Here is a 23,548-nt window from a genome sequence, read left to right on the forward strand (position 1 = left end):
ACCGTTATTTTCATCATCATCATTATCATCAGCATCCATTCGACAGGCAGGCAGCATTTTCACCTCCGCAAACAATTGAATCCCCAAAAGATACCGGATTACCTAAGTACGATGATTTCCTTTAAAAATTTTATTATTAAGTCCCTTTTTGTTGTGCATATTTTTTTTTTTTGTTTGAATTTCTCACCCAACACAGAGAAAAAATTATAAATTAGGATGTCATTATTAAGAGTCATTTATTTAATATAAAGCTGTACGTTGCCTGTCTATGTCGTGGCATGACGAGTTGTTTAAATACATATTTTATGCAAATGGTATAACATTGCCTTCGACTTAAAACATAATGACGGAGAATGATTATGAATATCCATAACAGATTTGCTCCTTGCTCTCCTCGTACACGGCTCTTAACACGCTTCGAAGCATCACGCGCACAATATTTTCTCGCATGATAAATGTTCAAGAGAGAGTTTCTCTCAAAAATTTTTTCTCTCACTGGAAAATTCATTTTTGAGCGAATCCGTATCTCGTACCGTTATAAGATAGTGCGACATCCATTTTCTCTTTCAGTTTATTTGTTTGTCTCAGATAACGCAGTTATCACAGCCAGAAAGGCCCTCTATATATAGTGCATATTGTAGAAGAAGTTTTCCTATTTTTTTTTGTTCTTCATATCAATGTTCCCAATATAATTGTGTAAATTATGTGAGGTGCATAATAATAAAGATGGAGGCTTTGTAAAAGGCAATAAATATTTTTCGGGCGAAATTTTGCACGTAGCCGCTACAGACTAACTACATTTTAATGAATATGCGATAAATTTATTAAATAAGGATATACCCTTAATAATGTTGACGATGTCGTGTCGTCGTTGTTCGCAGATTAAATTACGACCGTGCAAAAAATTATCTGCATGAGAAAATTGCAACATACGACACAAAATATTTTTTCGTGTCTCATGTAATAAACACATAAAGTGCTCGCAGAGGTGTTAATGGTTGTAAAAAAACAAAAAATAAAAGTAAAAAGTGTCAAAAAAATTTTTTTTGCCCATATATGTACGAAAAAAGTGGTCGGATGCGAATTTATCTTCGTAAAATATTTATAAGGCAACACAACGACACACATTCGATGTTAAAACGAGATTAGTGTTTGTAGTACAAGAGCATTATCAATAATAAAATTGATAACGACATTGTTTAATGACCTATAAAATTAATCGAATTAATAAAATTATAAGCCAATAACGCAAAAAAAAAAGCGAAGCAAGGAAAAAAACACAAGGATAATGTCGTCAGAAGGCGTCAAAAAAGAAAAAAATCCCAAAGAAGAAGTGTGAAGAAGAGAAAAAGTGTGTGACTAACTTACATAAGCAAAAAAAAAAAATCTTGTGTGTGTGTGCTTAAGCACTAAATATAAATATACAGATAGTTTCAACGCCATTTGATATTTACTGCTGGATTACCAAGCAAAAAACGACGACGACAACAAATGACAGCAAGCGGAAATACAGCAACAAAAAATTAATTTACTTCCGTAAATAATAGGCGAAGAAAAAATCTCTGCGGTTTTAAAGTTAAGAACCTAAACAACCGAAAGGATTATCGTCAACGAATATCGAACCACATATACAACATAGTGAACATATATTTCTATAATGAGACGATAAATTGAAGGGTGATCCCCTTTTTTGCCTCGTCTGTGTTTTATCACAGCCCTTTTTCTCGACTCTTTCTCTGATTTATTAAATTAACTCTGATGTTAAATTATCTTTGAACTTTTTTTAAAATTTTATTTTTTCTGTGTTGAAAATAACGATAAACTGTTGTCGGAAAGACCGAAAAAAAAATAATAATAAAAAAGGAAAGAGTTAATATTTTGTGACATCACATTCAAGATACTGAAGTGAAAGCAAAAAAAAAATACAAAAGAAAAAAAAAGTACGAGAAAAGTTTCAGTCGTTGTACGGAATAATAATAAAAATAATCATAATAATGAATCCCAAGTCAGTGATTAATATCGTCGTGCCAGTGTTAATGCTGTGTTTAGGTCCGCAGACAAAGGCACAAGTTCCGTTAGAGAAAATTTCTATAGGTGAGTAGCTTGTTTGTTTGTTTTTTTTTTGCGATGTTCTGCGAAAAAAATTTCTATTTTTGGGTGTTTTTGTACTTTTATACGAATTTTAATAATATCTAAATTAATATTTTTATGTTTAATATTGTTGGTCTATAACGAAAAATATAAAAATATTTGATTGAAAAAAATATTTTTAATAAAATTTTGTCTAAAAATTATTCAAGAAGAAATTTTCAATTTTTTTTTTAATTAAAATAAATATTTTTTTATTTCTACAATTTTTGAAAATAAAAAAAATAATATTTTAATAATAAATAAAAATTTTTAAATTAAATTTTATTAAAACTAATTAATTAATCAAAAGAAAAAAATTATTTTATATTTATTTTTATTAAAATTTATTTTAAAAAAGGCCATTAAATTTATTTAATTTTAAAATTTATTACTTCTTATTTTATTTTTATTTTTTTAAAATTAATTTTAATAAACACTTCTAAAATATTTTTTAAATTTATTTTAAAATAAATATTATTAAAATTTATAAATTTATAAAATTTTATTTCTAAGAAAATTAAATTAAAGTTGAATTTAATTAATTTTAAAATTTTATAAAAAAAATTAATAAAATTATGAAATATTAAAAAATTTGTATTTAAAATTTACATTTCAATAAAATTAAAATATATGCAAACAAAGTTAAATTCTGTTAATTTTATCATAAAATTTGTGAAAATGTGAAAAATTTTTTTAAAAAAATAATTTTCAAAAAAAAAATTTTAAATATTATTTTTTTAAAAATTAACAAAAAATAATTTAAAAAATTTCAAATAAATTTTTATAGTATTTATAAAATTATATTTAAATAAAAATAATTAAATAATTAAAAATAAAATAAAAAGTGATAAATTTTGAGATTAAATAAATTTAATGACCTTTTTAAAAAAAAAATAATTAAAATAAATATAAAATAATTTTTTTTAATAATTAATTGATACTTTTATTTAGTTTTAATATAATTTTAATTTAAAATTATTTTTTTACCATCAAAATATTTAATTTTTTTTTTTAAAAAATTATAGAAATAAAATAAAATAATTTTTTGAAAATTGTATTTAAAATAAATATAAAATAATTTTAAATAAATTATTTTTTTGTAATTATAAAATAAATTTTTAAAACAATTTAATGGTTCAGTTAATTAAGTATAAAATTTAAATGATTTTTGATAAAAAAAAAAATTATTAATAAATTTTAATAAAAAAAAATTAATATAAAATTTGATTAAAAAATTACAATCAAAATATTTTGAACAAAAAATCTCCTTAATTAGATTAAATAAAAATAAAAAAAATCATACAAGAAAAACAAACAGATAAAAAAATTGAAATGCGATAAAATTGTTCATTTCACGTCAACTTTTCCCATCTTTTCCATTTTTCGTATATGAGACAACAGCGAATCATAGATACAACTCCCGCCCAAAGATATTTTCTGCCTGTTTTTGTGTGTTTAAAAGTTTTTCTGTATTATGCAAAAAGTTGGGTGAAATTGAGATAAATGATAAGAAAACGCCAATAAAAATTGATTTGTTGGCCACTTAAGTTTGTCGTAGGTCGTTGTTGCTGCAAACTTTCCATTTATACGCACTCTCTCTCTCGCTTCGGTGTCAAGATAGGCAAATTTACACAGAAACTTTAATTTTTCCGGCAGCTAGCCGGTAGTAAATCACGAGGAGGAAAGGGATCGTGCGAGCGCGTTTTTTGATAAACTTTCCTTAAACATGAACATTTTCGGTCTTCATCTTTCTGCCATTGTCATAAGAAGACTAAGAAGAGAAGAAATGTTGGTGAACCGTAACGCAGAGAAAAACCAATTTTTGGGAGACATGATCGATGATGGTCGAAGAGTTATTAATATTTGTCGGAATTTGTGGGCGGAGGCGATATATAAGCTTGGCTTGGATTAATGGAAATTGAATTTGCTCCAACTTTCTTCGTTTTTTTCTTGACGGAGTGTGAGAAGCGACTTTAGTTAACCCCTAAATATGGATAAAAAATTTTACTTTAAATTAACATAATTTTCGAAAGGACACATTTTTTGTGAGGCACTACAACATGCGAAAATGTACCTTTTTTAAGAAAAAAAAGGATAAGTAAGCCTTAAGGTGATTGTCCAAAGCAAACCACCACGAGCCGCTTTTTTTCGCAAACAAAGATGAAAAAAAGTTGAAAATCCGAAAAACGAAGAAAAAGAAGAAAAAATAATAATAATTTCCCGTGAATTGTCCAAGTTCCTCACCTTTTAATATTTTCTTACTTTTTTGCTTTTCTCACGTTCTCGATTGACTTCGCTAAGAAAAAAAGTGAAGAATGGGAAGAAAAAGAGACAACGAGGGACGTTCCCGGAAAAAATTAAACTCTTTTTGTTTTAATGTCGTAATTAAATTAGGCACTTGACCCACTCACTGATGATGCCCCGAACCTTAACTTTTAAGCAAAATTTTATCTGACCCCGAAGACAAATTAAGCAGCTTTTAATGAAATAATTGGCATTAATGTTTTCTGGGTAGTTGGAAGCAATTCATGTTCGACAATGTAATTTAAAAGTCTCAAGAGCTTGCTTGTGTTGTAAGGTGATCCCCTTGAATTGGTGCCTCTTTTGTTTGTGATTCATGCGAAGGAAAATGTGAGAAAAACAAGGAGAATATTTTTCGTTGGAATTTTAATTAAATTTGTGAATTCTTGTGAAATTCATGGAACGTCTTCTAGGTGAAGAAGCTTTGTCAATGTCTCGTCAATTTAGAATTATTTAAGAAGTTAAGAAAATTTTATTAACTTCTTAAAATTCCTTTTGTTAATAAAATTTTGATAAGGGAATTAAATTTAAATACCTAATTAATTATTTCTATTTTTTTAATTTTTTTTTAAATAGCTAAATTTTGTCGTTTTAATATTTTTTATTAAATTTATAATATTTTTTTTATAAAATCTTTTATTTGCTTTATTGTCATTTTTATTTTTTTTTTTATTAAATTATTAATAAAATTTGCTAATTTTGTAATTTTTTCATATTAAAAAAAAAATCAAATAAATTTAAATAATTTAATCAAAAAAATGTTTTTTTTTAAGTGACAAATAGGCTTAAAATGAATTTATTTATTCGAAAATTTAAGAAAAATATATTTATTTTAAAAATATTATCATTATTTTTTTTTTTTTTTTTTTGAAAAATTTATTTAAATTTAATTCTCTGTTCAATATTAAAAGCTCTTTGAATCGTCAAATTTTTTATCTGTTTAAAATCAAACTTTAAATAAAAACAAATTTAATTTTTTAAAAATTTAAAATTAATTTAAATAATTAAAAAAAAAATGACAAATAAGTTAAAAATTGAAATTTTTTAAAAATTTAGGAAATATTTATTTGTCTTAAAAAATGTATTTAAATATTTTTTTAAATTTATAAATTTAAGAAAATGAAAAGCTTTTTGAACCATCAAATTTTTTATCTGAAAAGTCCTGTCTTTTATATAGTTTTTCTTTATTAACTTTAATTAAAAATTTAAAAAAAATTTTTTAAAAAATGAAAAAAAAAATTAATTTTTTTTTATAAAAAAAAATTAAAAATTAATTTTTTTAATTCCAAAAAAAAAAAATTAATATTTAAAATTATTTAATTTTTGTTAAAATATTAATTGAAATTATTTTTAAAAAAATTATTATTTTATTTATTTTTTTTTTATTTTAATTCATTAATTAATCTTAACAAATTAATTTATATTAATTTTATTTTTTTTAATTTCTTTAATTAATATTATTAATTTACATTATTTTTTAATAAATTACTTAACTGCTTTAATATTTTTTTTTAATTTTTAAAATGACTGAATTAATTTAGTAATTTTAGTTTTTCATTAATTTTATAAAAAAAAATTTAATTTAATTTTAAAAAATTATAAAAAAATTTTAAAACATGAAGAAATTTTTGATTAATAAAAAAATAAATTAATCTAAAATAAAAACAAAATTGAAAAAACTGAATAGAATATTTTTAAGTAAAATTTTTTAAAAAACATAAAAGGAGAAAAATTCTCCGAAATCAATTCTAAACTGCTTTCAATGAAAATCCCATTCATTGGAAAAATTAACCACTTTTACAAACTTTTCACTTCAAAGCTCGAAAAAGTGTAATAGGTTTATTTCATACTACGTTCATTAAGCGCTTTAAAAAACTTTTATTAACGAAAAAATTCCTTTGAAAAAAAAAAGTTTTAGAAGTAGGTACTTAAAAATTTTCCCATAAGCCTCAAATAATTGCTTAAAAAACAATCACCGACCTATTTTTCTCATTTAATCTTAACTACTCATCAACTCGTGAGCCACTCAAATTTCCATTTATTTTAATCCGCGCATTCACAAAAAAATAAATTTCAGTCCTCTCATCCAATTCTCAATTTCCCATAAAAAAAACAGTTTTTTGAAATGAAATGACACGAGCAACGAGTTAAGATTACAGCCGAACATTTTTTTTTTCGTAATAATCTTTTATTAACTCTCATGTCATGCGAGATAGTATTTCGTGTAGTTGTTGGTAGGTACATCATCATCTCCTGAAGCACATTTCCCATTCAAAAATCGCTCATAACTTTGTGTCACGAAGATCCATAGCAACATGTAGTGAATTTTTCAACAACAACGAAAAAAGTGGAAATTTTTACCAAACAACGCCATTTGGGTCATGTTTATACGGAAAAATCCTCTTTCGAAGAATTTTTTTCAGCACATACGGAAAATTGCCCCGAGATTTCCGTCACCGAACGAACGAACGACAACGTGACAACACCATTTTACACTCTATCTCTCCGAAAATAACAATTAAATCGTGCATCGCAAGACATAAATTTTGCGTCTTTTGTCCGACGTCGAGATCATCGTCATCATCAGTTAAGCAACGGGGGGAACATTATGTGGCCCAATGAATTCGAATGCGGATATCAAACTGAGGTCTCCAATTAAAATCCTTAAATCAACATAAAACTGCTTCGCAATCTAAAACCAGTCTATCATCGGTTTCGTTTTAATTAACTAACGACAGCAAACACTGTGCTAACTACTCTGTCGTCCTGTAATATTCTCTCTCCATAGAGGCGAGATGATGATTGAAATCGTATATTTTTCGGTGTTTGTTGATTATTATTATATTGTAGGAGTCGAGTCGTTCGTTGTCGCAAGAGAAGGTCCTGTTTCTGATTTATGAAATTTCAGAGTTCGGTTCATTGCGTTAAATATGGTTTTTGTGGTTTGTATTGTTTTGTTTGCCAAATCGGAAGGAAATTTAGTCGAGATTGCTGTACCCAATTACATGATTTGCTGAAAAATTTTCCATCTCTCCTCTTCTAGCATGGCAACGCATAAAAGCAAAACCGAGGAGTGAAATTCCCTTGAACTGAATGAATATTAACATTCTTGCTGTTTTTTTTTTGTTGTTTTTTATTTTCTTTTTCAATATTGGGCGGTTTTTTAATGAGATTGATTTTTTGTCTCCTTCTGAGAAATTTCATAAAATTAATTCATTTTATTTTTAAATTATTAAAAATTTAAATAAAATATCTTTTATTAAAATAAATTAAAAAAATTAATTAAATTAATTAAATTAAATAAAAATTTTATTAAAATTACAATTATTAAAAAAAATTAAATAACTTAAAAAAATTTTTAAATTAAATTAATATTTTCAATTAAAAAATTAATTAAAATTAAAAATCAAGAAAGCTTCTCACAGAGGTAGAAAAATTATTTTTTAATACCTACAATTTTTTTTTTAATTTTAATTAAATAATAAATGAAAATGAATAAAAAAGATTTTTTAAATTTTAAATTTTTAAAATTAAAATTAAATTATTTTTTTGAATTTTGTATTTACAAAAATTAATTTTTCCAACATTTTATAATTAAAAATATTACAATTTATAGAACTCAAAAAATAAAAATAGATAAAAATTATTTTTCAATTCTGAAAAATTTTTTTTTTTTAATATTTAATTTTTTTTTAATATTTCACATGTTTTGAAAAATATTCAACTAATACTTCTATAAAATGTCAGTTCATTTATAAAAATAATAATAAATTTTGTCAAATTTGTTAATATTTAAAAATTTTCAATTATTTAAAAAAAAAATAAAATTAACATTTTTAATCCGTTATGATCATTAAAATGTTGAAACAAGCAATTATTAAATTTTCATCGATTAATTTTCATTTTTATGACAGTTTTCATCAATTTTCAACCTCAATAATGGCAATTTTAACATTATTAATTATTACTTGAGGATTTTCGGAAAAATTTTTTACGATAACTATGATTTTTTTGTAAAATTGAACTTGAGGCAAAAAAAAGTTTAAAATTTTTTTCAAGAATTATTAAATTAAAAAAAATAAATATTTAATTTAATTTAATTAATGGATAAAAAATTTTTTGAAAAAAAAACTAATAAAATCCTGAAAATTTCTAATTTTTAAACTTTTTAATTTTTTTAAATTAAATTTGGAAATGTTAAAATTAATTAATAAAAAAAATAAATATATAAATTTAAAAAAAAAACAATTTTTTAAGATATCTAAAATTTAAATTAAAACAAAATTTTAAAATTTAAAAAAAATTTTTAATTATATTCATTATTAAATATTTAATTTTGTATAAGTCTTATAAAACTCATTTCAAAAAAATTTAATTTTTTTTTATTAATTTTTAATTATTATTTTTTTTTTTTTTTTATTTGAAAAATTCAATTAAAATCATAAAAACTTCTCTTTTTTAACTTTTTAGTACTCACCATTAAAACCACACATTTTCCAAAACATTTTCTCCATTTTTATTTTTTTTGTTATTTTTTTCTTCTTCATCTTTCCTCGTTCATAGAAAAAGTTCTCCAAAGTAGGTATAAATATCGTAAAATTTTAATGTTTCTGAAAGTAATTAGACAAACGAATAATTATTAGCCTGAGGAGGAAAATAATTTTAGCAGATTATTGTCTTAATTTTTCAAGCGTGCCGTACTCGCAAACGCAGAGGGCTACGTGTTGACGACAACGGAGAAGGATATAAATGAAAAATTAATTAATAATCATCGTCGGAACACTCGGAGTCTCCACACACTGTATGTTTGCGGGGGGAGGGAGGCGGGGGAAGCTCGAGTGATTGTTATGAATATAAATTGATAAATATATTTCTCGTCTGTCATCGTGCAGGAGGGTGTTTGCGTTGCTCCAAAACTCAAACAAACAACAAAATATTTTTTTGCCCGCATACAAATATTTGTGCCGAACAAACTTGACATAGGTCATTTTCGGATATATGGAGCGGAGCGCGCGCTTGACGCTATGAAGACGTATATATGAAGTGTGTAAAATACAAGAGTTAATATTTGCGCATCTCTTAATAATAAATGAACATCGTCTTCTTGCTTTTTTTCCATTTATTTTTTGTTGACGATTCGCTTTTTTTCTCTCGTTTTAGGTGCAATTTTCGAACAAGGCACGACATTGGAACAATCAATCTTTCGGCATGCACTCTGGACTTACAATCATAATGGAACTAATCGACGCTTCGACTTGCAAGCGGGCGTCGACGTGATCAATACAGCCGACGCATTCAAGCTATCCCGGCTCAGTAAGTACCTTGAAAAACAACAACTTTCGCTACACAAACAGGAGGCGTTCCGAATGTCGAACATCGACGTATTTTTTTTCCTTTTTTTTTCACTTCCTGTTAGTTCATTTCCAGTGTTTATCCTGTTTGTGTACTTTTTTGCTCGTCGCTTATATTTCACGCTTGTTTTTTTCTATCGCGCACTATTTTGCAGTTTGTAATCAGTTTTCTCGAGGTGTTTTTGCGATACTCGGTGCAATTTCGCCAGAATCATTTGTAACGCTACATTCCTACAGCAATACGTTTCAAATGCCGTTCCTAAGTAGTTGGTACCCAGAAAAGGTAAGGATATACGCAAAAAAAAAACAGAAAAATTTGTTATTTTGATAAAGAAGAAAGCAGTAAAAAAAAGTGTTTTCTTTCTCGTTTTTTCTCTCGCACGCTGCCATTCACTTACAATTTTTATGAAAAGTGTTTGGCGTTAGACCCTGCGGCGATCAGATGTTTCAAAACACACATTTGACACGTAATTGTGGTCCGTGCGTTGTGTCGTAGTGTGAAATTTTAGCACAGTTTAGGATGTAAAAGTTTTTTTTTCTTGAAAGTTTTTTAAATTGATTTTTTTTGGTAGGTTAGAAGTTTAAGTTTTTGTGAGATTTTAATACAATTTTTGATTAATTTGGGAGTTAAAAGTTTTTTTTTACAAATTTCAATCAAAAGTTGGGGGTTTTTAGTAAAATTTTAAGAAAATATTTAATTAAATAAAAATTAAAAAATAAATAAAAAATTAAATTAAATTAAAAAAAAAAAATAAATTAAAATATAAAAAATAAAAATTCACAAAGCAAATTATAATTTTTAATAAAATTTTTGGTAAATTTTTATTTTTGAAATTTTAATTTATTTTTTGTATTTTTAATTAAATAATGGGTTTAAAAAAAACTTAAATTTTTATTTAATTAAAATTTAAAAAAATAAATAATTTATTTTAATTTATTTATTTCATTTAAAAATTTATTTCAAATTTATTTTTGAAAATGTTTGAATATTATTAGTTATTTCATAAAAGTTTTAAATTTTTTAAATAAATTAATTTTTTAAAATATACAAGTTGTTAAAATGTGTATCAAAAACTAAAACTTTATAAAATAAATAAAAATATTCAAATATTTTCAAAAACGATATTTTTAAAAAATTTTTAAATTAAATAAATTGATTTATTTTATTTTATTTTAATTTATTTTTTTATTTACTTAAAAAAATTATTTATTTTTATTTAAATAAAGCAAATAAAAAATAAATAAATTAATTAAAATTATTATCATAAATTACTGTATAAACATTTTTTTAGATATTTTTTTCAATAACTTAATATTTTATTTTTTTTTTTAATATTAATATTTTAATTTATTTTCTTTCAATAAACATTCAGAAATTTGTCAAATTGGGATATTCTGTTTAATGCATTAAACGAATTTTCCAATCTATTGGAGAATATTGACTTTTTTCAAAAAGTAATATTCCCAAATTTCAACTCCACACGACACAATTATCGTTCTATGGCGCCCCTATGAGCACTGACCCAAAAAAAGAAAATCATCCCGCTGACCTATTTAACCGAAAAAAATAAAACCAAAATCCCAAATTTGTGCATTTTTCTCGCAAAATGGCTGCTACTCTCCGACAACTTCATTTCACACAAAATTAGTCTCATTTCTTTAAAAAGTTTCGCAAGAAAAAATCAATTACTCATCATCATTGTCGTCGTCATGTTCGTGATCATATATCAAATTGCAGTAAAATCATAATAATCATAACTGATACGTATATGAGGAGGAAGGCAGCTAGCTAGCAGCACGTTGATATAATAAAAAACAATTCCCGTCAATCCGAATATCAATCGACTTGTCGACATTTTATCGCCGCAGGGGCCTCGTACATAATAATAATAATAATAATAAAGAAAAACGAGAAAAGAAAGACGGGAAAAAAAGAAAAGAATGTTATCATCTCATCATCTTCAATCCATCTTTTACTTACTCTTTCTTCTTCCGAAGGTTTTGACGCCGTCATCTGGCGTATTGGACTTTGCAATAAGCATGCGACCAGACTATTCGGGTGCGATTGTCGATCTTATTAAACATTATGGATGGAAAAAGGTCATCTTTATCTACGACACACATGATGGTTTGTATGCCTCTTCTCATTTTGTTTTTTTCTTTTTTTAGCTGCGAATTTAACTAACCAACAACGAGAGTCTGCTACGTTGCCATAAAAAGAGTTGCCAAGCAAGGAAATCTCATAAGTTATTACATCGCTCATATTATTCAGAATTAAATAGTGTGTGTCTGCTAAATATTTTATACTCGACATTGCATAAATATTATTTTTTTATTATTTTTTAGGCAAAAAAGGAGCCTTGTACAAGTGGATAGGCTCGTTTGCTTTTGTGCTAGCAACATGCATTATACAGGATACGCATGCGTTTTTCCTTATGTTTCTTTCACTTCACAATAATATTATACCCACGTACCTAAATCTTTCTTATTTTTGCGCTGTGTGGACGTTTATTTCGTAGAATTGAAAAAAATGAGATTTTTAAACATAATTTGGAAGGAATTACTTGAGCGCATTTTAGTAAATTTCAAAGAAATTTTAATTTTTGGAATGAATCTTATAGAAAAATCGAGAACTGAACAAGCATCAACAAACAAACTACATCTTAATATTAGAAAAGATCACTTAAGGACCTGAACCAAAATGAGACACCTCAGAAGAAAAAAGTAACGAATAAGCATAAACTCTTACTCGCCATCGACTATGACATCTAAGACGAACGCATATGTTCGCAAAAAACAATAAACCTGCCAACCATAAATTTCGTGAAGATTTGGTGAATCGTATTAACATGAACAGAAAACATAAAAATGAGAACAACCCATGAACGCTTAAATTTGAAGGTATCTGATAAAAGTGTTCTTCTTAAAATAGCGACTTAACCAAAACTAATGAAGAATTGAACTGAAAAACTCATATCGAATAAACTTCATCCATCACATTTCTAATAACTTATCAATCTTTGACTATTGTTCCTAAAACAAGTTTTATTAAAAATTGGTTCAGCTCTTACTTTTTGGAACAGAACAGACTTAAACAAAGATCCATCTGCCAATCCATTTATGATGACATCAACATTTTTAAACAATCCTTTGTATTTCTCACACATGTTACAATTTTTTTTATAGAATTTCTCGAACAGTATAAATATTTTTATTTACAAAATTTAATACTTATTTTAATGATAAAATTTCTGATAAATACCAAACAAGAATGACAGACAGACATAAGAACTTTTAAGACACAATATTTTTTCTTCAAAACGTTCTGTAAAAAAAACATACCAAGCTGTAGAGCAAGCCGTCGAAAGTTTATTATTATCTAAAATAAACAGAAAAAGAATCAAAGATTTAAAACAAAGCGCAAAAAAAAGTTAGATTGTGTCATGAAAGACGTACAAAGAGAGCTGTAGAAGCAAAAAAAATGGTTCTGTGTGCTGTTTTTTTTTCGTGTGTTTTAATGAACGAACATTCTTTTAAATCGTCCGAAAAGACGAAAAGTTTCTCCTTTGTAATATTTTTTCTCTGTTTTATATTTTCTTTTGGTCCATTTAAAACAAAGAAGGGTCGTCGTTGTCCTCGTGTTTTTGGTGAAAAAGAGAAAGAATCAAATGAGAAATCAATGTTTTTCCCTTTTGTTCTATTTATTTAATGAACAATGCCGAAAAATGTTTGTTTCCGTCTTCGAGGACTCCCGAGTTTATCTTTGGCTTGGGTAATAAGTAACAAAGAATAACAAGCAGAAAATTAGCAACTGATAATTTTTTCGGTGTCTTTGTGCGTAAAAGGTCTGTCAGAGTGTGTGTCTTTGTGTATTTGCGGGGGATGAAAAATAACATCTCACACAATTATCGCGCACAGAGGCAAATGCGAGCAGACTCTCGAAAGCAATATAATAAAATAACACTCATCATTGTTAATCCTCCATAATATACCACGACGACACAATAGGTTTACTGCGACTCCAGCAAATCTACCAAAATATGACGCCCGGCAACGAATTCTTCCACATTGATGCCGTTAAACGAATAACGACAGCTACAGAAGCAATTAATTATCTTCATCAAGTTGAGGCAGCAGATAGATGGGGACAAAAATATGTAGTATTAGATTGCTTAGCTGATACAGCGAAAAATATCATTATAGAACATGTGCGGAATGTGCAGCTTGGCAAACGAACATACCACTATCTGCTTAGCGGTTTGGTGAGTTTTTCCAATTTTTTTCCTCACATATTTTTGTTTTTGACGCATTTACATTTTTTTTAACAAAAAATCGTTTTGTAAGGCAATTTTATGTCTATCCGTGATAAGTTTAACCACGTGATCTATTTCAAACAGATGATCTATTCAACCACGTGGTTTAAATCGATCAACTGATCCAAATAGATCACGTGATTTAAAAAGAAAACGTAGAGAATTCTTTTAACATTTTTAAGAACTTTAAGTTTTTTTATATGTCAAGTATATGTCAACTTTTGAGTATGAACGTAAGGATCTTAAGTCACCTTAAGTTGTGTTAAGTCAATTAATTATCAATTTTTGTACTAATTTTTGATCAAATATGTTAAAAAAGATATTTAAAACTCAAAATTTTGTTAATTAATGAACAAATTTCAGTAAAAAAATTGATAGTTAATTAACTTAACACAACTTAAGCTGACTTAAAATTCTTACGTTCATACATAAAAGTTATTTTTTTTTAATTTTTAAACTTAATATAAAAAAATCAAATTTCTTAAAAATTTAAGAAAATTCGTTTACTTTTTAAATCACGTGATCTATTTGGATCAGTTGATCTATTAAAACCACGTGGTTAAATAGATCATCTGTTTTAAATAGATATACATGGTTATTTAGTGAAAATTAAGCTTTTTGTAAGAAAAATTAACTTTTAAAATAATTTAAACGAAAATTTTAATTATTTTATAAAAAAATTAAAATTTTCTAAAAATTAAAAAAAATATAATTTGATAATTCGATCTTTAAGAGAATTTTTTTGTTATTTAAAATTTTGAAAAAAAAATGTAAATGCGCTCAAACTCCTCTCTACTTCAACAACTGCTCATTTTTCATCTTCCTCCGTTCATGGGTAAGATAAATAATGTTCGACATTAAGTGTTCGCTTCCTATTTTCCGTTATTTTTTCTCTCGCCACGCGTCATGTGAGATGATAAGGAAAGGGTTTTTCGCATTATCTGCGTGTTTGTGTGTGGCGTTGGCGGAAGTTTAACCATGAGGAACAACATATTTTACCGAAAATATTACACATGTAATCTCATGAACTGGGCCCATGAAAAGTAGTTTGTCATGGCTGGCGTGCCGAAGTATTTTTCAACTTTTGATCCTCGAAACATGCGAAAAAACTTTTAATTGATGCCTTTTGTATGCAAGTTGATCCGCGCACAGCCGTTTTTGACATTTCTTGAAAAAACGGGGAAGTTTCCTAAGTCGCTTAGGAGGGAGAGAGAAAAAAAAGGCGGAAAGAGGAAAAATTGAATGAAAATTATAATTCAATAGCGAACTTTTAGTGGTTTCACAGTAGTAGTTATAAGAGGAGTTTAGCAAGTTTAAATCAAAGAAAAACTTTGAAAGTCTTCCATAATTAATGATGATTGAACTTATTTTGTGCTTGGCACGCAAACATTGCCTCGCTCACAGATTATGGATACGGATTGGGAAACGAATGTAATTGAATTTTCCGCTGTAAATATTACCGGTTTTCGCATTATTGATGAGAGCAGAAGTTTCACCAAGCATTTCATGGATACCTGGAGGAAGCACGAAGCTGTTGTCTCATCCTCCTCCGTCGCAGGCGGCGGCAACACTCCCAAACGGGCAATTACGGTAAGAGGAATATCTTTTTCTTCATCAAATTCGTTTCGTCTTCCACTCACATGAAGTGGAAAAAAGCGAGAAAATTGTAATCCAATACCAATAAATATTTCTCCCCACGCGTTTTTGCTCACAGGCACAGGCAGCTTTAATCTACGACTCGGTGTTCGTTCTCGTGGAGGCTTTTAACAAAATCCTCAAGAAAAAGTCGGATCAGTTCAAGGCGTACACGGTGCGGAAAACGAGCGGCAATGGCTTACCGGTAAACGTTAGCAAAGGGCTCGATTGTAATCCAGCGAGCGCTGGAGGCATGCAAGTGTGGGAACATGGCGACAAAATTTCACGTTACATACGAAAAGTAAGTGACAATTTATTCATTGCTCGCATGTCGCATGTCGAGTTTTGTGTCGACTCGTCTTGTCGCTTCGCATTTGTGAAAAGGAATGAACAAAGACAAATTTAAAATTACGACAAAAAAAACGTGAGAAAGGAAATCTAAGGTATTCGGTAAAGAAAAATTTTAAGCGCTTTTCAAAAAATTTTGATAATTTTCTTAAAAATTTTAAAAGAGAATTTTATAAATTTTTCAGAATATTTAATAATTTTTCTACATTTTTCGGAAATTTAGAATATTTTTCTAATATTTTTAAAAAATTTCATGTTTTTTTTTTTTTTAAAAAATTTCATAATTTTTTTTTCGAAATTAATTTTTTTGATAATTTTTTAAATTTGAAAAAAATTTATAATTTTTTAGATTTTTCAGAAAATTTCATAAATTTTTTTTAATTTTTTCAAAAATTTTATTTGATTTTCTTAATTTTTTTGAAAATTTAAAAATTTTCATATTTTGAATTTAAATGAAATTTTTTTTTTTAAATATTTATAATTTTTTTTAAAATATTTTTTTTTTTCATAATTTTTTTTTTTTAATATTTCAAGATTTTTTTTTAAATTTTTTTTTTTAATTTAGAAAATTTTTTGAGTTTTCAAAAAATTTTTCATCATGTTTTTTTAATTTTCCGTAGTTTGTTAAATTTTCATTAATTTTCCTAAAATTTCCCATAATTTTAATTTGTTTAATAAAAATTAAATGCCTTAACTTCCTCTAATTTTTTTTCAAATTTTCTTATAAATTTTTAAGATTTTCTCATGAAGAAAAATTTTTCAAGTTGGAAAATTCAAAATTTTTCACAATTTTCTCAATATTTTAATATACACTAAGAATTATCTTTAAAATTTTTTAAAAAATTTTTTAAAAAAAATAATTTTTTTTTTTAAAAATTTTTCAAAATTTTCAAAAATTTTCCATAATTTTTCTTAAAAAAAATTAATTTGAATCAACAATTTTTTTTTAATTTTTCATAATTTTCCAACTTTTCTTTGAATTATTCATAAAAAAATTTTCATGGAAATTATTTAAAAAAAAAACTTTAAAATTTTCAAGAAAAATTATTTTTCATCAAAAAAATTAAAAATTTTTTAAAAAATTTTTTTTAATTTTCAATAATTTTCCAATTTTTTTAAATATTTTATAAAAAAAATTTTCATGGAAAACCAACAACCAATTTTTCCGAGATTTTCCAAGTTTTCCTCAACTTTTTATTGTTGTTTAATTTTCTAAAGTAACTTGTAGAATGCAACAGACAGAAAAAATGACAAACAGACGACATTCCGACACAAAACTCGAAACTTTCACCGAAATCAATTCAAAAAAAAAAAAAAAGAAAAATAAAACGAGAAAAAGTCTCTCCCCTGATAATTTAATTTATGTCCATTATTATCTCGCCCCTCACTCTCTTTGTGATTTAGATTGAAATCGAGGGTTTGACAGGCAACATTAGTTTCAATGAGCAAGGGAAACGGACAAATTTCTCGTTGTCTGTCGTCGAGATGAATCTCGCAAGTGAAATTGTCAAGATTGGCGACTGGTCGGATTCGCATGGCTTGGAACTGGCACCGAAAACGCCAAAACTCTCCGCAAAGCAGGCAATCGAGCGAAATCGCACATTTATCGTCACGACAATTATCGAGGAGCCGTATATCATGTTGCGCGAGCCGGAAAAAGGAAAAGTTTTGGAAGGCAATGAACGGTTCGAGGGATATTGCAAGGATTTGGCCGACATCATATCCGAGCGTTTGGAAATTAATTGTAAGCGGAGTGTGAAATTGTTAATGGTAACCCTTTTTATAATCTGTCTTCGTCTCGTTTTATTCCTTTGACGCACACACATTTGTGGAATTAAAGATGAAATACGTCTTGTCAAGGATAACAGTTACGGGTCTGAGAATGCCAAAGGTGAATGGGACGGCATGGTGGGCGAACTCATCCGAAAAGTAAGTACAGACGATCATTTATCTTCATTTTTTATCGCAATTCTGATCTCTTTCGTCTGTCTCTGCGACCAAAAAGGAAGCTGACATCGCAATTGCTCCCATGACAATTACGAGTGAACGCGAACGTGTCATTGACTTTAGCAAGCCATTCATGTCACTTGGCATCTCCATCATGATCAAGAAGCCCGTCAAGCAAAATCCGGGCGTTTTTAGTTTCCTCAATCCGCTGTCGAAGGAAATTTGGGTGAGAAAATAACAATTAACGTTAATGACAGACCAAAAACTCGTCCTTTTTGTAGATTTGCGTCATCTTCAGTTACATTGGCGTGAGTGTGGTGTTGTATATCGTTTCGAGATTCTCACCGCAAGAATGGCGATTATTGACTGGTAAGTAACTTTGATGATTATTATGATTCAAATCCAATCATGTACGCCTCATTGATGACATTTTCCTTAATTACTGCGATTAATGTTGTTGTTGTTGTTGTTTTTGTTCTTTGATGGCACAGATGAACGGAATCCGCATAATAATGGACAGCATACCACGACAATGTTCTCCTCAAATACCGTGGTTAACGATTTCAGCTTCTACAACGCCTTTTGGTTCTCCTTGACGTCCTTCATGCAACAGGGTTGTGATATATCGCCGAGATCGTTGTCGGGTAAGCACGCGATTTTTTACTTCCTTTTATGTGTTTTGAAGAAAAATTGCAGTTTTTGGTCTGCTTATGTATTCTGATACCTAAAAATGGATGAAAATTGTAAAAAAATTGAATTTTTATCGGAATTATTCAAAATGTAGCAGAAATGAAAAAAAAATATTTACTTCCTGAAATATCAAATATCGGTATTTTTTATTAATTTCGAAGAAAAAATAAATCGCTATTGAACTCGAAATTTATATTTCATATGAATTGATAATCTGTTGAATATTTTTATTATCAAACTTACATTTTTTTTTTTGTTTTTATTAGAGACAATTTTTCTGTTGAAATTTTTTAAAATATTAATTAATAAAAATTAATAAATTAAATTATTCAAGAAATTAAAATTTTATATGATTGATAATAATTTATTAAATAATTTTTTCTAATTTACCTTATTTAAAAATAAAACATATTTGCTATTATTTATTAAAAAAATTATTTTTAAATTCATTCCTAATTTAAATTTTAATTTATTAATTAATTAATTCAAATTATTAATTTAAATTAAAAAAAAAATTAATTAAATTTTTTTAAATTTATTTTTTTTTTAATGTAAAATTTTAATTTTGTATTAAAAAGTTTTTAAAAAAATAAATAAAAAAAATTAAAAAAAATAATTTTTAAATTAAAAAAAAAATTAAAATTTTTAAAATAATATTTTAATAAAATTAATTAATGAATTAAATTTTAAATTAATATGAATTCTTAAATTAAATATTTTTTAATTAATTATTAAACAAATTATTTTTAATTTATTTTAAAATTTAATTAAATTTATTAAAATAAATTAATAAAAGCAAATATGTTTTATTTTTAAATTTGGTAAATTAGAGAAAATCGATAAAAAATTATTTAATTAATTATTATTAATTTAATTATTTTAAATATAATTATTTATGATAGATTTAATTTTTTTTTGACAAATTAAATTTAATTATTTATATATTTTTTTCATTTATAAAATTTATCAAAAAAAAATTAAAAAAAAATAAAATAAAAGTTCATATTTTTTTTTATTTTCAAAAATTATTGAAAAATAAAAAAATTTATTATTTTTTGATATTAAAACTTTTTTATCAACTAAAGTTTTAAAATAAAAATATTCAACATTTTTAATTATTTAAAAAAAAAATAATATCAAAAAAATTTTCAAAATTAATCTTATCAAAGACAAAAATTTCTTCTTTCTTATCCAATTTCTTCGAAAAAATTTCTTTTTTCCACGAAAATTATAAAAACAATTTCAAGAAGTAAATTTTTCGGTCAAAAAAACAATTTCACTTCATTCTGCTTCAGCAACACTCCATAAAATTAGCCTGTCTTCATCGGAAAAAAATTCTTTTGAAGTCAATTCCCTTCCAAAAATCACCACTTTGTGAAATTGTGTCGGCAAGTGCCTCGACGCAAAATAAATGAAAAAAAAACCACCGCCGCCGAACTAAAATCTTTTAATAAATTCGCGAACGAGATTAAAATTTCCATAACAAAGTGTCTTAATTTATGTAAAGTTTATCGTTTTCGGGGAAAATTTTAGTTTTTGTGCGTTTGAAGGTCGTTGAAGGTCTTGACAACAAATTTAATCTCAATTTCGAGAGACCTTCTGGCTTTTCTCACACACACCGCGCGCTGTTCTTTCTTCGGATGTCAAAGACAAATGTTGTTTGCCGTGCCTTGTTCGTTCGTTACAAACAAAAGTTATTGAGAAATCCTGTAAATATCTGTGAGCGTTTTGTTTTCAATTATGAATTTTCGATATTTTTGTGTCGCAAACAGACTTTTTCAGGCCAAAAACTGCTTTTATTCGTAAATTAGAGCGTCACAGTAGAAATAATGGCACATTAATAACTCAACCTGAAACACAAAAAAAAAATTAATTTTCTCCCTTGCAGGTCGCATCGTCGGTTCAGTCTGGTGGTTCTTTACTTTGATCCTCATCTCATCGTACACTGCCAACTTGGCGGCTTTTCTCACGGGTAATAACTTTCGCCTCATGCAACGCGAAAATTTATTTATGTGCGAGCAAAGTTGTTGAATTAAACCTTCACTGTTGTGTCTTTCTTTCTTTTCTCTCACGCTGCACGCAGTCGAACGGATGGTAACGAAAATCAACTCGGCCGAAGGTAATTTTATTTATAACATTCCGCTAGAAATGAACAAAATCCCCTTATTAAAAACCTTCTCTCTTCTTCTCGTCTTATGAAACTTTTTCCGCTTTTTTCGCCCGATTTCCATTCGCAACAACTACGCAGACTTGGCATCGCAAACGGAAGTTGAGTAAGTCTCTTATACACGGTTACCTACTAAGAAAATCGTGAAAATATTTCCTTTCCTCTTAAATTATAGAAAGTGAGGACATTACGATTTTTTGTTTTGACCTCTCTTTCACAAAATTCTTCTTTTTTGAATTAACAAGAAAGCGATTCTCAAATTTTCAAGAATTTTTAATTTTTGAACTAAGATTTATTTTTTTAATTAAATTTAAATTTATTAAATAATTAATTAATAAAAATAATAATTAATTTATTCAATTATTAATTTTAAACATATATATTTGAGGAAAGTTCTAAATTTAAATATATTTTTCATGTTTTTAAATTTTCTTCAAAAATATATTTATTATATTTAACCAAATTATTTTAAATTTTAATTAATACAATAAAAAATTTATATTTTACAATTTTTTTTTAATTTAATAAAATTTAAAAAAAATAATCGTTATTTCGAAGTTTTTTAAAATTTGAAATTTAATTATTTAATTTAATATTTTTAAAGTATTAAAAAGTTAAAAATTGCAAAATTTTTAACCAATTTTTTAAAAAAGTCAAATTTAAATTTTAATTTAAAATTAAATTTAAATTAATTTAAAATTAAATTTAAATTAATTAAAAATTAAATTTAAATATTTTAAATTGAAATATAAAAATCATTATAATTTTAATAAAATTTAAATAAAATTAAAAATTTGTTAAAAATTAAAAATCTTATAAAATTTTAATTCAAATTATATATTAATTTCAAAAATTATTTAAAAAAAAATTTAATTTAATTTTTTATTTATAATTTATTTTATTTTAAAACATAAGTATTATTGCAAAAAGCTCAAGAAAAATTAAAATTTTTCTTAAAGAAAAAATATTTTTTTTAATTTTTAAAAATTTTAATTAAAATTATTTATTTCAAAAATCTATTTAAATTAGGTATATGTTTAAAAATATATTTTTATTTAATAGATTTTTTTTTTAATTAATTTTTATTAAACTTTAAAATATATTATTGTAGGAAACTCAAAAAAATACATTGAATTTATTTAAATTAAAAAATTTCCTCAAATAAAATTTTATCAAAATTTTAATTAAGTTAATTTATTCAAAAAATTTCTAATATAAATTGAAAATATTTTTTTATTAAAAAAATCATAATTTAATTTTGATAATTTTTTTTCTTGAATTTTTTCAAAGAGGAAAGGAACAAAATGCAAATTTTAAAAGCCCTAAAATACAAATACAAATAAAAATTTTCTCATTTCAGATATGGAACTATGCTGCACGGATCAACATATGAATTTTTCAGGGTAATTAACATAAATTATCTACGCATAAATTCCGGTAATTTATTTCTATCCTTTTTTGTTCACTCCAAACACAAAAAAAATCTCTCTAAAGAAATCGCACATTGAATTGTACCAACGGATGTGGAATTTTATGAAATCAAAACAAAATGTCTTCGTTAATACGTATGACGAAGGTAGGTGATTTTACTTTCAAATATGTCTATTCTTTCGTGAAATTCCCCGTTTTTTATTGTTTTTTTTTTCGTCGTCGCTGCTCGTTTATATGAATAATAATTTGAATTAATTACCATGAACCAGGCATTAAACGTGTGCGACAGTCAAAGGGAAAGTACGCACTCCTGATTGAGTCACCAAAGAACGACTACATTAATGAGAGACAACCGTGCGACACGATGAAAGTGGGACGGAATCTCGACTCAAAGGGTAATTACAAGCCGAAATTCATTATAAATGTATTATTACATGCGCCACGTGTGCTTGTGCGTACGTGAAATGTCATTTGCAGGCTTCGGCATCGGAACGCCATCGGGCTCGCCGCTGAGAGACGCCATTAATTTGGCTGTGCTAAAGTTGAAGGAGGACGGAACACTTACGAAACTGTCAAATAAATGGTACCTTCAATTACTTTCGACTGTTGTTCATTTATTTATATTAATGGAATCATTTGTTGTTCATCTTCTTCCTCTTCTTCTTATTTTTTTTTTTTGCAATTTCATTTTCCGCCAAAGGTGGTACGATCGCACGGAATGTCTGGATAAGCACGAGGATACGCAACGCAACGAACTGACATTGAGCAATGTCGCCGGGATCTTTTACATTCTCATCGGCGGCTTGCTCCTCGCTCTCAGTGTCGCTCTCACCGAATTCTGTTGTCGCTCCGAGAAGGGCAATCCCGCGGGAATGACAGGAGGCGGCGGGGGTAAAACCCCCAAACATCCAGATATCTCCATTCCACGAACGCTGGAGAAAACTGGCTTGAGTGACTTTGAAGCGCCGCGACTCGGGGTAAGTAAGGGCAACAAAAAATTAATTAGTGCGAAACCATTTGTCATTGATTATTGAGTCGTTAATCTTTTGCGTGATTGTTTCTCTCTCCGTAGTACTATACCCCGAATCCCCTACCCGACATCGATCCAAGTCACGGCAATACGCCGCACACACAACTATGATGCCATGATCCCATGCAGGGGCCAATTATCATAAAACACGATCCCTGTCTGCCTCCGCCTCCCTCAATGCAAATGGCAACAACTAGCATTAAGT

At 26.5% G+C, this 23,548-nt stretch overlaps 1 protein-coding gene across 1 annotated transcript; it reads left to right on the plus strand.

The window, feature by feature from the left end:
- The first annotated feature begins 604 nt into the window (after positions 1-604).
- On the plus strand, positions 605-23,548 carry LOC134829233 (glutamate receptor 1-like). The gene is made up of 21 exons (XM_063842232.1): positions 605-2,094; positions 9,592-9,744; positions 9,938-10,065; positions 11,781-11,910; positions 13,791-14,044; positions 15,500-15,685; positions 15,810-16,031; positions 17,483-17,822; positions 17,919-18,007; positions 18,084-18,251; positions 18,307-18,394; positions 18,517-18,669; positions 20,604-20,687; positions 20,799-20,834; positions 20,964-20,988; positions 22,243-22,285; positions 22,377-22,458; positions 22,583-22,708; positions 22,791-22,896; positions 23,014-23,290; positions 23,386-23,548. The coding sequence occupies exons 1-21, from the start codon at positions 1,995-1,997 to the stop codon at positions 23,452-23,454; spliced, it is 2,859 nt and encodes a 952-aa protein (XP_063698302.1). The 5' UTR covers positions 605-1,994; the 3' UTR covers positions 23,455-23,548.

The sequence above is a fragment of the Culicoides brevitarsis genome, chromosome 2 (genome assembly GCF_036172545.1).
Source record: "Culicoides brevitarsis isolate CSIRO-B50_1 chromosome 2, AGI_CSIRO_Cbre_v1, whole genome shotgun sequence".
NCBI lineage: Eukaryota > Metazoa > Arthropoda > Insecta > Diptera > Ceratopogonidae > Culicoides > Culicoides brevitarsis.